This window comes from Macaca fascicularis, chromosome 3 (assembly GCF_037993035.2).
Source record: "Macaca fascicularis isolate 582-1 chromosome 3, T2T-MFA8v1.1".
NCBI lineage: Eukaryota > Metazoa > Chordata > Mammalia > Primates > Cercopithecidae > Macaca > Macaca fascicularis.
In genome coordinates this window covers 32,713,187-32,725,421 of record NC_088377.1, presented here as the reverse complement: position 1 = coordinate 32,725,421, position 12,235 = coordinate 32,713,187, and the positions used below count along the sequence as shown (strand labels likewise).

Below are 12,235 nucleotides of genomic sequence, written 5' to 3'. Positions count from 1 at the left end.
TTCATATTTCTTACAGGTTAATTAAACCCATTTACTTGATGAAGGAGTTAAGAACATATTACCCCAAAATACGCTGCTCTGGCATATTGACTATTTTGAGTTGAAGACACTTGAAGAGAGCAGGTGCAAGAATATCACTCTGACTTTCCTTTTTTTTTATTTTTTTAAGAGAGAGAGAAATAGCGTCTGGCTAGGTTGCCCAGACTGGTCTTGAACTCTTGGGCTCAAGCAATCCTCCTGCCTCAGCCTCCCAGAGTTCTGGGATTACAGGCGTGAGCCACCATGCCCAGTCTGACTTTCCTTCTGCTACTTAAAGGCAGATGACATTTCCATGTGAAAGCCACTTTCCCTCTACCAGAAGGAAAGTATCATTCCTATCCTTGGGGACAGGAAGTTGAGGCAGAGGGAAATCTGTACAAACAAGCAATGTTAGACAAGCCCTTATCTTTCTACCACTCCACCCAATTAGCTAGCCTATTTCAAGCTTCTGTGACTTGCCACATTTTCACAACTTGTTACTCTTTTTCTACTTCAGTATACAAGTGTTCAACTCTAACTGCATCTTTGGGTCTTCATTTCCTATGACAGCTCCCTTGCCACATGAAATTTGTGTTAAATAAATTTGTGTGATTTTTCTTCTGTTGGTCTGTCTTATGTCAATTTAATTTTCAGCTGTTGTAAAAAGTCTAAGAGGGTAGAGATAAAATTTTGCCTTCCCTATATAGATATGGTAAAAAACTAATCTAATTTCATTATGTCTAAAATTATCATTTTTGACAAAAATAGGATTACTCTGCATATTATTGGTTTACAATTTGCTTTCACATTTAACATGTTTTTGAAAAACTTTAGTATCAGTAAACAGCATGCTGTATCATTTTCCTAACATAACACCTTCAAAACTACTCTATTGTTTGGGTATATCTTAATTTATTTAACAGGTTAATTATTGATGGAAGTCCCTATTGTTTTTAGTTTTTACCCCAAACTACTAGATTTTTAGCTAGTATTTTTATGCGTTTGTATCTTGACTTTAGTAGAACAAATACTTAGAACTGGAATTTCTGGATATGAAAGTGTGCATATTTTAAACTTTGATTGTGTTTTACGTTATTACCTTCCAAAAATGTACTTATTTACACTCTTGCACACACGCATGCACACATGCATGGTTAGCATATTCATAAACTAAATCTTGACAACATACCCGAATACCGATCTGCTTATTACAAATACCTGTATGTGTGAGGTGGGATTGCAGGCAACTTTATCTTTATAATAATAGAAGACTGACTTAACTATTTGGGGATCTTTTGACCTCCTCATTCATCATTTACCCATTTTACGTGCATTTGTTAACCATCCACTAATGCAAATCACAGGACTAGGGGCTTGGGGAAAGCACATGGTAATAGAAGATTCGGTCTTGTTTGGCCAGGGTAATCATTACAATGCTATGTGTAGTATACAATCACAATGCAATATAAACACAGGTATAGGAGTGCTCTTTACATACAGGCATTAGAGAGGTACTTATGTGACTAAAGTGAAAAATCTGTGAACACTTTTCATTGGAAATTTTCTGGTAGAAAAGTGAGAATCCTTAGGCTTCATTTTATAGTTTTTTTGTGTGATATAGAATATGGCATCCATCACAAATGAAAGTTTAGAGGTAAAATTAAAAAGAAATCTGAAGAAATTAAATTGCATGAGGGCGAACAACTATGACTGTAGATATTAAATACATACAAGTAAAATGCCTGCATGCTTTCTCTACTTTCTGTGGACAGGTAGCATAGCTTTTCTTCAAAGCTGTATATTTCTTGAATCTAGATGCAAATCATATGGCAAGTGGGTTGGAAACTCCAGGTACACATGTCAGGGGCTAGGGCACCAGGCTATGCTGGCACACTGTTAGGCCAACTGCTGGACTGCTGCTTGGCATAACTACAAATCTCCCCTGCTGACAGCTCGTGTTCCAGGCTCCTGGCTGCGGCCCGCCATTTGCCCTGCATCGATTTGGGCAGGCAGGCAGGCAGGCAGGAAGGCACAACTGGGGATGCTTGAGCAATGAGGGGCTGCTGTGACCACAGCTGGTATCAAAGTTCTGGCACACAACCCACCCTTTCCCCTTCCTCCTCATTTGGCACTGCAACCAGAGTTTGCAGGTACCTCAAATGCATTGTATATAGATTCCGTAAAGTTTGCTTATTCTGTTACATTTTTTTTCAATTTTAAATTTAATTATCCCTGTAATCTAGAGCAAACAAGGTATTTCCATCACCCATTTTCCCCAAGGACAATAGTACACATTCTCATAGACACAATTTTAAGACACATCGAAGTGCTTCTAAATGTGGAAAATGAGGAACAAGTGCAGAATAAAGAAAAGATGTTTACTATAAACAACAGTAAACCATCTTATTATTCTAAAGAGGCACTTCAGAGTAAGACAAAGGGGCCTTGAAGATTGTGTTTATGGAACAACACACACACACACACATACACACACACACACACCCCCCACACATTCTCTGTTCTCTTTTTTATTTGGGAATATTTACTCCCAAAGTAAATGAAACATTTTTAAATTCAGATGACAAATAGAAAAACCCAAATATGCACAAAGTAAACAGATCCTGCTCTCTTGTCCCTTCAAGAGCTGCATCTCACCCCAGTTTTTCTTCTCCTTATAACCTTATCTAGATTCCCAGTTGAGGGAACCGATGACCTAATTCCTCTCAGTTCTAATGCAACACAGGAGCAAGTTCCAAATATCTATGCTGGTCTTGCTGGGACAGCAGAATCCCAGGGGTAGTTATCCTCCTCCAGAGGTAATCCTGTGATCAGTGCTAACACCACATGCCAGCCCTTGTATCAGCTTGTTGGAGAAGCATCTTTACTTCCCGCCAAACAGTGACCTAGATACCATCTCACACCCGTTAGAATGGTGATCATTAAAAAGTCAGGAAACAACAAATGCTGGAGAGGATGTGGAGAAATAGGAATGCTTTTACACTCTTAGTGGGAATATAAATTACTTCAACCATTGTGGAAGATAGTGTGGCGATTCCTCAGGGATCTAGCACCGCAATACCATTTGACCCAGCAATCCCATTACTGGGTATATACCCAAAGGATTATAAATTGTTCTACTATAAAGACACATGCACATGTATGTTTATTGCAGCACTGTTCACAATAGCAAATATTTGGTATCAACCCAAATGCCCATCAATGACAGACTGGATAAAGAAAATCTGGCACATATGCACCATGGAATACTATGCAGCCATTAAAAAGGAAGAGTTCATGTCCTTTGCAGGGACATGGATGAAGCTGGAAACCATCATTCTCAGCAAACTAACACAGGAACAGAAAACCAAATGCCCATCAATGACAGACTGGATAAAGAAAATCTGGCACATATGCACCATGGAATACTATGCAGCCATTAAAAAGGAAGAGTGCATGTCCTTTGCAGGGACATGGATGAAGCTGGAAACCATCATTCTCAGCAAACTAACACAGGAACAGAAAATCAGACACCATATGTTCTCACTCATAAGTGGGAGTTGAACAATGAGAACATATGGACACAAGGAGGGAAACATCACACACCATGACTTGTCAGGGGCTGGGGGGCTAGAGCAGGGATAGCATTAGGAGGAATACCTAATGTAGATGAAGGGTTGATGGGTGTAGCAAACCACCATGGCATGTGTATACCTGTGTAACAAACTTCCACGTTCTGCACAGGTATCCCAGAACTTAAAGTATAATACAAAAAAAAAAGTATAATCCAGTTTACATTTTCAAGGTCAAAGTGGGTACAATGCTATCTATCTTGGGCTAAGACGAGAAAAGGAAAAATGCTTGCTTTAAATCTTAGAAGTCTGTTTTTTGTTTGTTTGTTTTTTTTGTTTTTTTGTTTTTCCCCCATGTTTTGTACCCCATCTTCTTGGTCCTTCTAGATATATTTAAGTCTCACATAGGACTTGTTGTCTTTTCTACATTATCTCAAAATTTTAGCTCTTATCCTCATGATATGTGGCCATTTTGCTCAACTTTTATATTGAATGATTAGCAAAGCAGATCCTTTTATGTTCTCAATTTAACAAACAATGAAACACCAAACTAGGAATTTATTGCGATTCCTCAAACTGACATCATTCACTGATCAAAATAAAATGCATCCATAATATCTTAGAAAATTTACATGCCCTACTCTTAAAAAAAAAAAAAAGCAAACTATTTTTAACCTTCAACGTGACATGCATTTGTTTTTAACTGTCTCAGTTTTATATAACCATATACTCAAGGTCTTTATCATTCAAGGTACAGGAAGGTTGTGCGTTTAATCTTTAGCATGGTTGTAGGAGATATGATTCACAGAGTAGAAAATAGATAAAAATAAGCATGCAGCCAGCATGGTGCCAAATCATCAGGACTCGCCATCTTATCAACAAATGGAAGTCATTCTTCTTTATTTCTTGAGCAAAGCAGTTTCATATAAGATAAATAGCTTTCAGTCAGAATAGCCTAACATGCAATATGCATCTTTTTGACATGTATATTCTAATACTACTCTAAACCGTAAGATTAAAATAAGAAAAATCTCAGGGTAGTGTGTTGACAAGAAGCACTGGTTGAATCTGTATTTTTTTTTCCATTTTTCATCTCCCAGAATTTGGCTGTGTGTATGTTTGTACCTTACGGGCTGTCATTAAGTAATCAACTTCTAGTGACCTTCATGTATCATTTTCTAAAGTTTTATGCAGGGGAATAACTTCTGGGACATGTCCTTTTTATATCAAATATATATCAAATATCAAAAACCATTTAATGCTTTGGAGACACTATGTTTTGTTTTCAGAGACCAGGATATGGGCAGAACATGTTTCTAATAGATGTAAGAGACTGAATTATGGATTTGTGAGCTTGAAAAAGCCACTTAGCTACTGGATTTTCATCTTCTTATCTTGCAACGGAAGAATTTTGTGTCAGGTGTTTCTTTTTTTTTTTTTTAATTACAGCTCTATAAATAATTTTACTGTCTATGAATAATTGTTCTTTTGTTAGCATAGAAAGGAGACAGGTGATGAGTGAGGTGGAATGAAAAAATTAAGGGATGCAAGCCTTTGGCACTGAACCCATCTTCCCTCTATGGGTCCCTGGGGACGCTGGTCATTTAAGTGCTGCTTGCCCAGGTTCCCAGCCCCTTCTCTCCACAAACCCTGTTGACAGGCAGCCATGGTAGCCTCTCATCTTTCACTTTCTGATATAGAAAACTGAACTAAAGCCCTAGAGACAATTGGTGAAGTAGCAGAAAACTTCAATTTTCAAATATTCATTGCTCTCCTATTGGCCAATTTGCACATGTGGAGGAGTTTATAGCAGACTCCCTTTGATTCAGTCTCCATCTCTGCACTCATCTAGCTGTTTGACTTCTTTGAAATTCATCTCCCAATTTTTTCCTCATCTGTAAATTGAGTAAAATACCTAGATGTGTGCTATTATGGAAGAAAAGCAATTATTTACAACCGTTCAAAAAATACTCTTCTCCTCCCTGTACTTCATGGCCAAATCATCTTGGAGAATATTGGCGATGACACTGGACATTGTCCATAATAAAACTCTATAGAATCTATTTCTAAGCCAAACATTGTTTAGTGAGGATCCATGTCTTAAAATGACAAGATGTGAAGGAAACTGACTCCTTTGCCTGAAAGAACTTACTATATCTGTTTATACTGATCAGTTTTGTCTTGACTTGAAATATTGATTAAATTGGCTACTTTCTGAAGTTTGAACTTTGTCTGCCTCTGTGACCACATCTCCCTCTCTTTTCCATCTCCCAGCCCCACACTTCAAAGAAAGCATGTGATAACCTAAGCCTGATGATAAAATCAGTCCTGCTGATGTCAAATTAGTTATGTCTGTGAAAGCTCTTGGAAAAGGATGATAAGAATAAAGTAAAAAACAATTTCTTAAAAAGTAAACTACTTTTCACTAGATAAAAAGCCAGTGTATAGGAAACATGTGCTCTGCCTCAATTTTGTGGGACTTATGAGAGACAGTATGGAATAACCCACAAAAGGACAATCAGGAGGTCTGGTCCCTAAAGAATGCTTTCCTCCCTCCTCACTCTCCATCTGGGCTGTTACTTGTAGTGTTAGAAAGTATAACATAGCAGCACATACACTGGGTTGGAATCCCAACTCTACACTTCACTAAGGGAGTGTTTTTAGACAAGTTACTTACTGTCTCAATTTCTCATCATAAAAATGAGGGCGGTACTGTCTAACTCAAAGATCTGGGGTAAGTACTCAAGAGAATAATCAGGAAAGACCCTGGCCCAGAGACTTGCTCAGAGCACACATGTTTTAAAAAATGTAGTTAATAATTTCTAGTATTATTTTTACTACTGGGTGTGGTGGCTCATGCTTGTAATGCCAGCACTTTGGGAGGCCGAGGTGGGAGGATCACTTGAGGTCAAAAGTTCGAGACCAGGCTGGCCAATATGGTGAAACCCCATCTCCACTAAAAATACAAAAATTAGCCGGGTGTGGTGGCATGCCTATAATCTCAGCTACTTGGAGGCTGAGGCATGAGAATCGCTTGAACCCTGGAGGCGGAGGTTGTAATAAGCCGAGATCATGCCACTGCACTCCAACCTGGACAGCGGATTTAGACACCATCTCAAAAACTAATAATATTAATACTAATAATTATTTCTAGTAGTTGTATTTTTTGATAGAGAAGGCTGGATTTGATCATCTAAGTTCCTTTTCATCTTTAAAGTTAGACTTTCCCCATTTGGTTGCTCACAAAATACTCCTTGCGGAGTCTGGCGCACCCTAAACTCAGTGTTTGGGGACCTGACCAGATTTGGCAGGAAAGGCAATTTGGATGGATAATTATAAAAAATGAAAGCTATTCTATCGTTACAAGCCTGGTTGGTGTAGACAGTGTTCTGTAAATCTCCATGATCATTTCATCTTCAGTTAATACTTACAAATACAGAGAATCATCTCATACAATAAAAGTGAATGCGGAATATTTTTGCAAGCTATTAGAACATTTTGAAAGAGTACTATAAACATGTACAAGATGTGACTATGTGGTAATGAAATGAATTTTCCTGTGTGGCATGAAGGCTCATTATCTTAAAGCCATGCTCTGCGCTGTTTTACAGAAGCCATGTGTGACGTTTCTCACTAATGGCTTATGCTGTTCCTAAATACTTGTCTCTAACTCCCTCAGTCTTTGGGAATGCAGACATCCACTTGCATGTAAATTAATACCTTTGCAGAATGGAAATGAGGTAGCCAGAAAAGTCCTTTCATTTCTTGAGTCCAATAAGGAAATAAGTTCCTTTTCCTAATTATATATTTGACCATAGTTATTGTTTTCAAACGTACATGGAAATACTCATTTTATGGGAAAGCATGCTTTCATGATCTCAGTAAATAAAACGGAGGCTTTGTTTCTCATGATTATACTATTTACACTAAACTGTGATTATCAGCTGGGGAGAAGAGTAGGTGTGCACACTTACTTTCTTCTTCGAGGAAGTTTTCAGCGGCTGATAGTAACCTTCTTCTGTCGTCTGGGTTTTCAATATTTAATTCAATGAGGTGACTCTCTTTTATATCCTTTAAATCTTCTAGAGTCTCATAACCATTGAGCAAAAGTGTTGAGGTATATTCCTGTGGGACAAAAAATATAATGCAAATTAGATTCAAATATTTTATTTCTAGTTCTCTTTAGATTTAAAGAAAGTATAGAGATGCATATAGGAACCAAAGGTGCCAATACAACTTTCGCTTAACTTCACTTGTATTCGTTTTTGACATATGAACGCCAGGGCTCTTCAATGGTTGTGTTGTGTAATTCTCGCCTTTTGGAAGGCCAAATGTGAAGAGGAATTAATTACCTTAAGCTATACAATTCCAAATCATGGATCAATTAAATAGTTGGATCATGCATCCCATTTGGAAATTTTTCACTTCTCAACTAACTGAATTGGCAGAACTAGCATTGCTTTAAGTCTGTCAATAAAATGCCTCTAGCAGAGTAGCATGCTACAGTTATATTTCAGAATCTACATCTCTTCTTGTTTTCATGATTGCAAAAGCATCTGCTCTCAAAATGTTCTTGGGGTAGGTTAAAAAATGAGTTTGAAACAGATGTAATTCTGTACAAAAAAGTGGGTGTAGCATTTTGGTTGAAAGGCATTATATAAACCAAAGGAATTCAAGACTTTCTACTTAATTGAAAACTTTTACTAAGCATAGAAGCACTGTAGTTGGGGCAAGAATTGTTTTCTCAGCATGTATATTTTGTTCATCATTGGAATCAATATATATTAGTTTAAAATTCATAGGTTTCTGATTTCAAAGTCTATATGTTATTGTGAAACTTCTTTTTTTTTTTTTTTTTTTTTTTTTTTTTTGAGACGGAGTCTCCCTTTGTCGCCCAGGCTGGAGTGCAGTGGTGCGATCTCGGCTCACTGCAAGCTCCGCCTCCGGGTTCACGCCATTCTCCTGCCTCAGCCTCCGAGTAGCTGGCACTACAGGCGCCGCCACCACGCCCGGCTAATTTTTTGTATTTTTAGTAGAGATGGGGTTTCACCGTGTTAGCCAGGATGGTCTTGATCTCCTGACCTCGTGATCCGCCCGCCTCGGCCTCCCAAAGTGCTGGGATTACAGGCGTGAGCCACCGCAACCGGCCTATTTTGAAACTTCTATCCTCTCGAACAAAATAAAAATATTAAATGAAGTTGAGTGCTTTTTCAACTTCCTCAGATTCCTCCCTCATTTTACTTGATCTAATTTCAATATCCTTATTTTAATTACTAAAATAGAATAAGAGGAAGTCTAAAAGTTTTAAGTAATCAGGAAGAACTTATGACTAGCCCTTTTTAACAAAAAAAAAAAAAAAGGGAAGAAAAGCAAGAAGAGTGACAATTCTTTCTTTAGAAAAGTATATTCTTAGCACTGAATTAGAATAAAGAAACACAAATTCCTGTTCTGACATATAACCATTTAACTGCGGGTTCTTGGGGAAGTCATTTCAGTCTCTTAGACTTTGGTTTTCTCACAGGTCACAGAACAAACAAGATGGCAGAGGCAAGGCGCTAACCCGTACATTCTCATAGGAATATCCCATTTGAGGTGCACCAATAGTAATATAAGAAGGCTTAGATACTGTGTGTACAGACAGGAACATAACTAGATAATTCATAAAAAAACAATTAAGAAAAGTGTAATTGACTATTGTCTTGATGAATTTTGAAAACTATCGAAGTACTTCTCAGTTAATTTTAGAAATGGATTGCAAAACTGTAAATTGATTGATACTAGATGTATTATATGTACATACCATTTAACAAGGTAGATATTTCAAAAGATATTTGGTAATATAACAAGAAAATAATAATTGGGTTATAAATACAGACAACACAGTTTCCTTAACACAATCATTATGGGGCTTGATGATCACCGTTTCCCTCAAATTATTTTAAAAATAATTACATTCAGTTATCTTCTCTCAACTTGATTTTGACCTCTGCTTTGTAGAAAATACATTTCTCTTTTCATTTTTCCTTTCACTTTTTTAGACTTACTTTATTCCTTATATTCTCTTTACCATTCTCATTTAGACATTTTATTAGGGCCTTTTATTCTCCTAGATATTTTTCATTGTTCATTGCATTTTCTCAACGTTCATCTCTATTGTCACTGCTAAATACTATTAAGGTATAGTCCAAGGGATATTAGATCAAGACTTGTCCTTGCATAAAAACATGTCATAAAGGAGAAATAAGAGCTCTTCTAGGAAAACAGGCTTTCCTTTGCTTCTAAGTCTTGTAACACAAATACTGATCCACTCCCTTCAATTTTTCCATTTACATGCCGCCAAAAGCAAACAGGACATAGATTTGCTCACCTGAAGATGAATCCTCTCTAGGAACTCCTGCAGAGTCTTGGATTTTTCATTGTTACTCCTTCGGTTTGCCTTTATTTTCTTGGGGGCTGCTTCCTCTTCTGAGATGACATCCACATAAATGAATTTGAAGTTTCCCACTTTATTGTTCAACATTCCCGTCCACATCCCCATTGGTGTTTTGCAGATAATGTCTATGATGTCTCCTTTCTAAGGACGAAGAAATCCATAAACATTAGGTTTCAGAGAACTATAGTGCTATAAAAATTGGTAGAAAGAATGAAATCATAGAAAACTAGGATAATGAGGACATTATGCTAAAGCGGTTCAGATATAACAGAAACAAATCTAAACATTCACTTCTTTCAAAAATTCAGGCTGGTGGCATGGTGGGTCATGCTTATAATCCCAGCACTTTGGTAGGCCAAGGCGGGAGGATTGCTTGAGGCCAGGAGTTTGAGACTAGCCTGGGTGACAAAGTGAGATCCCATCTCCACAGTTTTTTTTTTTTCTTTTAATTAGCCTGGCATGGTAGCATGTATCTGTAGATTGAGGTAGGAGGAGTTCAAGGCTACAGTGAGCTGTAATCATGTCACTGCACTCCAGCCTGGGCAACACAGTGAGATCCCATCTTAAAAAAAAAACTCAAAGAAGTTATGTACTAGTTACAATGAAGAAAACTTCAACATTCTTGACAAAAAGCTCTCACATAGTTTGATGACATGTTTCTGTTTCTGTTATTGTATCAATTTATCAACTTATCACTGTAGAGCGCAGTGTAATTTACAAAACACTTTTGCCTACTCTAAGTTATTTTTGCTCACAACACACCTCTTAGATACATAAAGGGGGTATCATCATTATTAATTTAAATATTACAGAAAAAGAAACAGAGATATTAAATGACTTCTGAAGAGCTTGCAGGAAGTTAATGGCAGAACCAGAACTCAAGTCCAAGTTATCTGAACTAAAAAATGATGCTCTTTTTATTTATACTGTCAAAGTAATATATATGTAACAAAGCTCAAATTATCATTCCTGGAAGTGCTCCCCAGCTGGGGAAGGAGATGAAAGAGAAGTCTGTTACTCTATGTATTTCTAGTGTATCTGAAAAATTTATCTACGGTATAAAATAAACCCATTTCAAGAATTTCATCCACCTAAAATAAAGAAATTTTGCAGAATGCACATAAAAGTATGTGTACACTAAGGATAAATTATGCTACTTAATTCCTTTTAAGGTATTCATGCTCTCCTCTTATTAAGAAGAGATAGCACTTAGATTGAGCTCACAGCAAAGTTTAGATTGAAGTGTGAATGAATCATATTAGTATGGACAAACCAATTGGTGTTTTTCTTTACTCACATCTAAGACCATAATTAACTATAGGCTGTCAGTTATTGGCAAGGGTAGAAAACCTCATGGGGATGTTTCTTTGTAAAGAAAAATTTATTTCTATGCAAATATGATGTCTATGTTCAAGAGTTATAGTTCCTCCTTTGAGACTTAAAACTTTCTGCCTCAGAGAGGACTTTACAGATTCTAATATTTTAGCCCCTTTTAAGTGTCTACCCTCAAACAAAGCATCAAGCCTGCTACTAAAAATACTTTTTTCTTGCTGCTCTGGGAATGTGTGTTCTTCCATCTAAAAAACAAATTTTATTTGTAATGGTATAATTCACCATGACTGAAATATCTGGTCTACCTTGTGATCATCTGTCTGTTTAGTCTTGTGAACTGTTAGACCGGGTCCTTCTGCCTTTAACAAAAGGGAATCAAATCATAGGTTGGATGGTATCAGCTAGGTAGACTGAGAAGTTCTCCTGAAGCTCTAGAAAGTTGCTAGGCGTGGAAACCCTTTACTGCATCCTTCCTATTATCCTTGAAACTTGTAAATTTGCAACTTTAGCCTTTACAGGTATATACCTGCACATTCCAGGAAAGCCCACAGGTCATCAAGCAAAGACTCAATTTCATTTTGGATAAGACCCTTGATGGAAATAATAGTATTTCAATTTTCATGGGTAACTGGGGAATTCCTACTGTGTCCTATAAGAGCTCCACAAAAACTCACCTCAGGCAGCAGCAGCAGTGGTACCCTGGCATGGTATTGTAGGGAAGTTGAAAGGCTATCCTGAGTCAAACTGTGTTGTGTTTATTTCCTTCTACTGCTCTCTCCCACAATGGTTACTAGGTTATGGGTATCCTTTCCCCAAGACTTGAACTTAGACATCAGATCATTCCATATACATAACTAAGGAGCTTAGTATGGGGAACAGTGCA

At 37.2% G+C, this 12,235-nt stretch overlaps 1 protein-coding gene and 1 long non-coding RNA gene across 4 annotated transcripts in view; one reads left to right on the top strand and one right to left on the bottom strand.

The window, feature by feature from the left end:
- Positions 1–12,235, bottom strand: part of SAMSN1 (SAM domain, SH3 domain and nuclear localization signals 1) — a 167,937-nt gene that overhangs the window by 6,127 nt on the left and 149,575 nt on the right. For both annotated transcript variants that reach the window (XM_015446969.3, XM_005548935.4), the window contains 2 exons: positions 9,955–10,161; positions 7,562–7,712 (listed from right to left, as the gene is read on the bottom strand). In XM_015446969.3, coding sequence (XP_015302455.3) covers positions 7,562–7,712; positions 9,955–10,161 — 358 coding nt within the window. The remainder of the gene's footprint in view (positions 1–7,561; positions 7,713–9,954; positions 10,162–12,235) is intronic.
- Positions 1–12,235, top strand: part of LOC135970031 (uncharacterized) — a 218,737-nt gene that overhangs the window by 114,278 nt on the left and 92,224 nt on the right. The gene's annotated exons all lie outside the window — the stretch shown is intronic.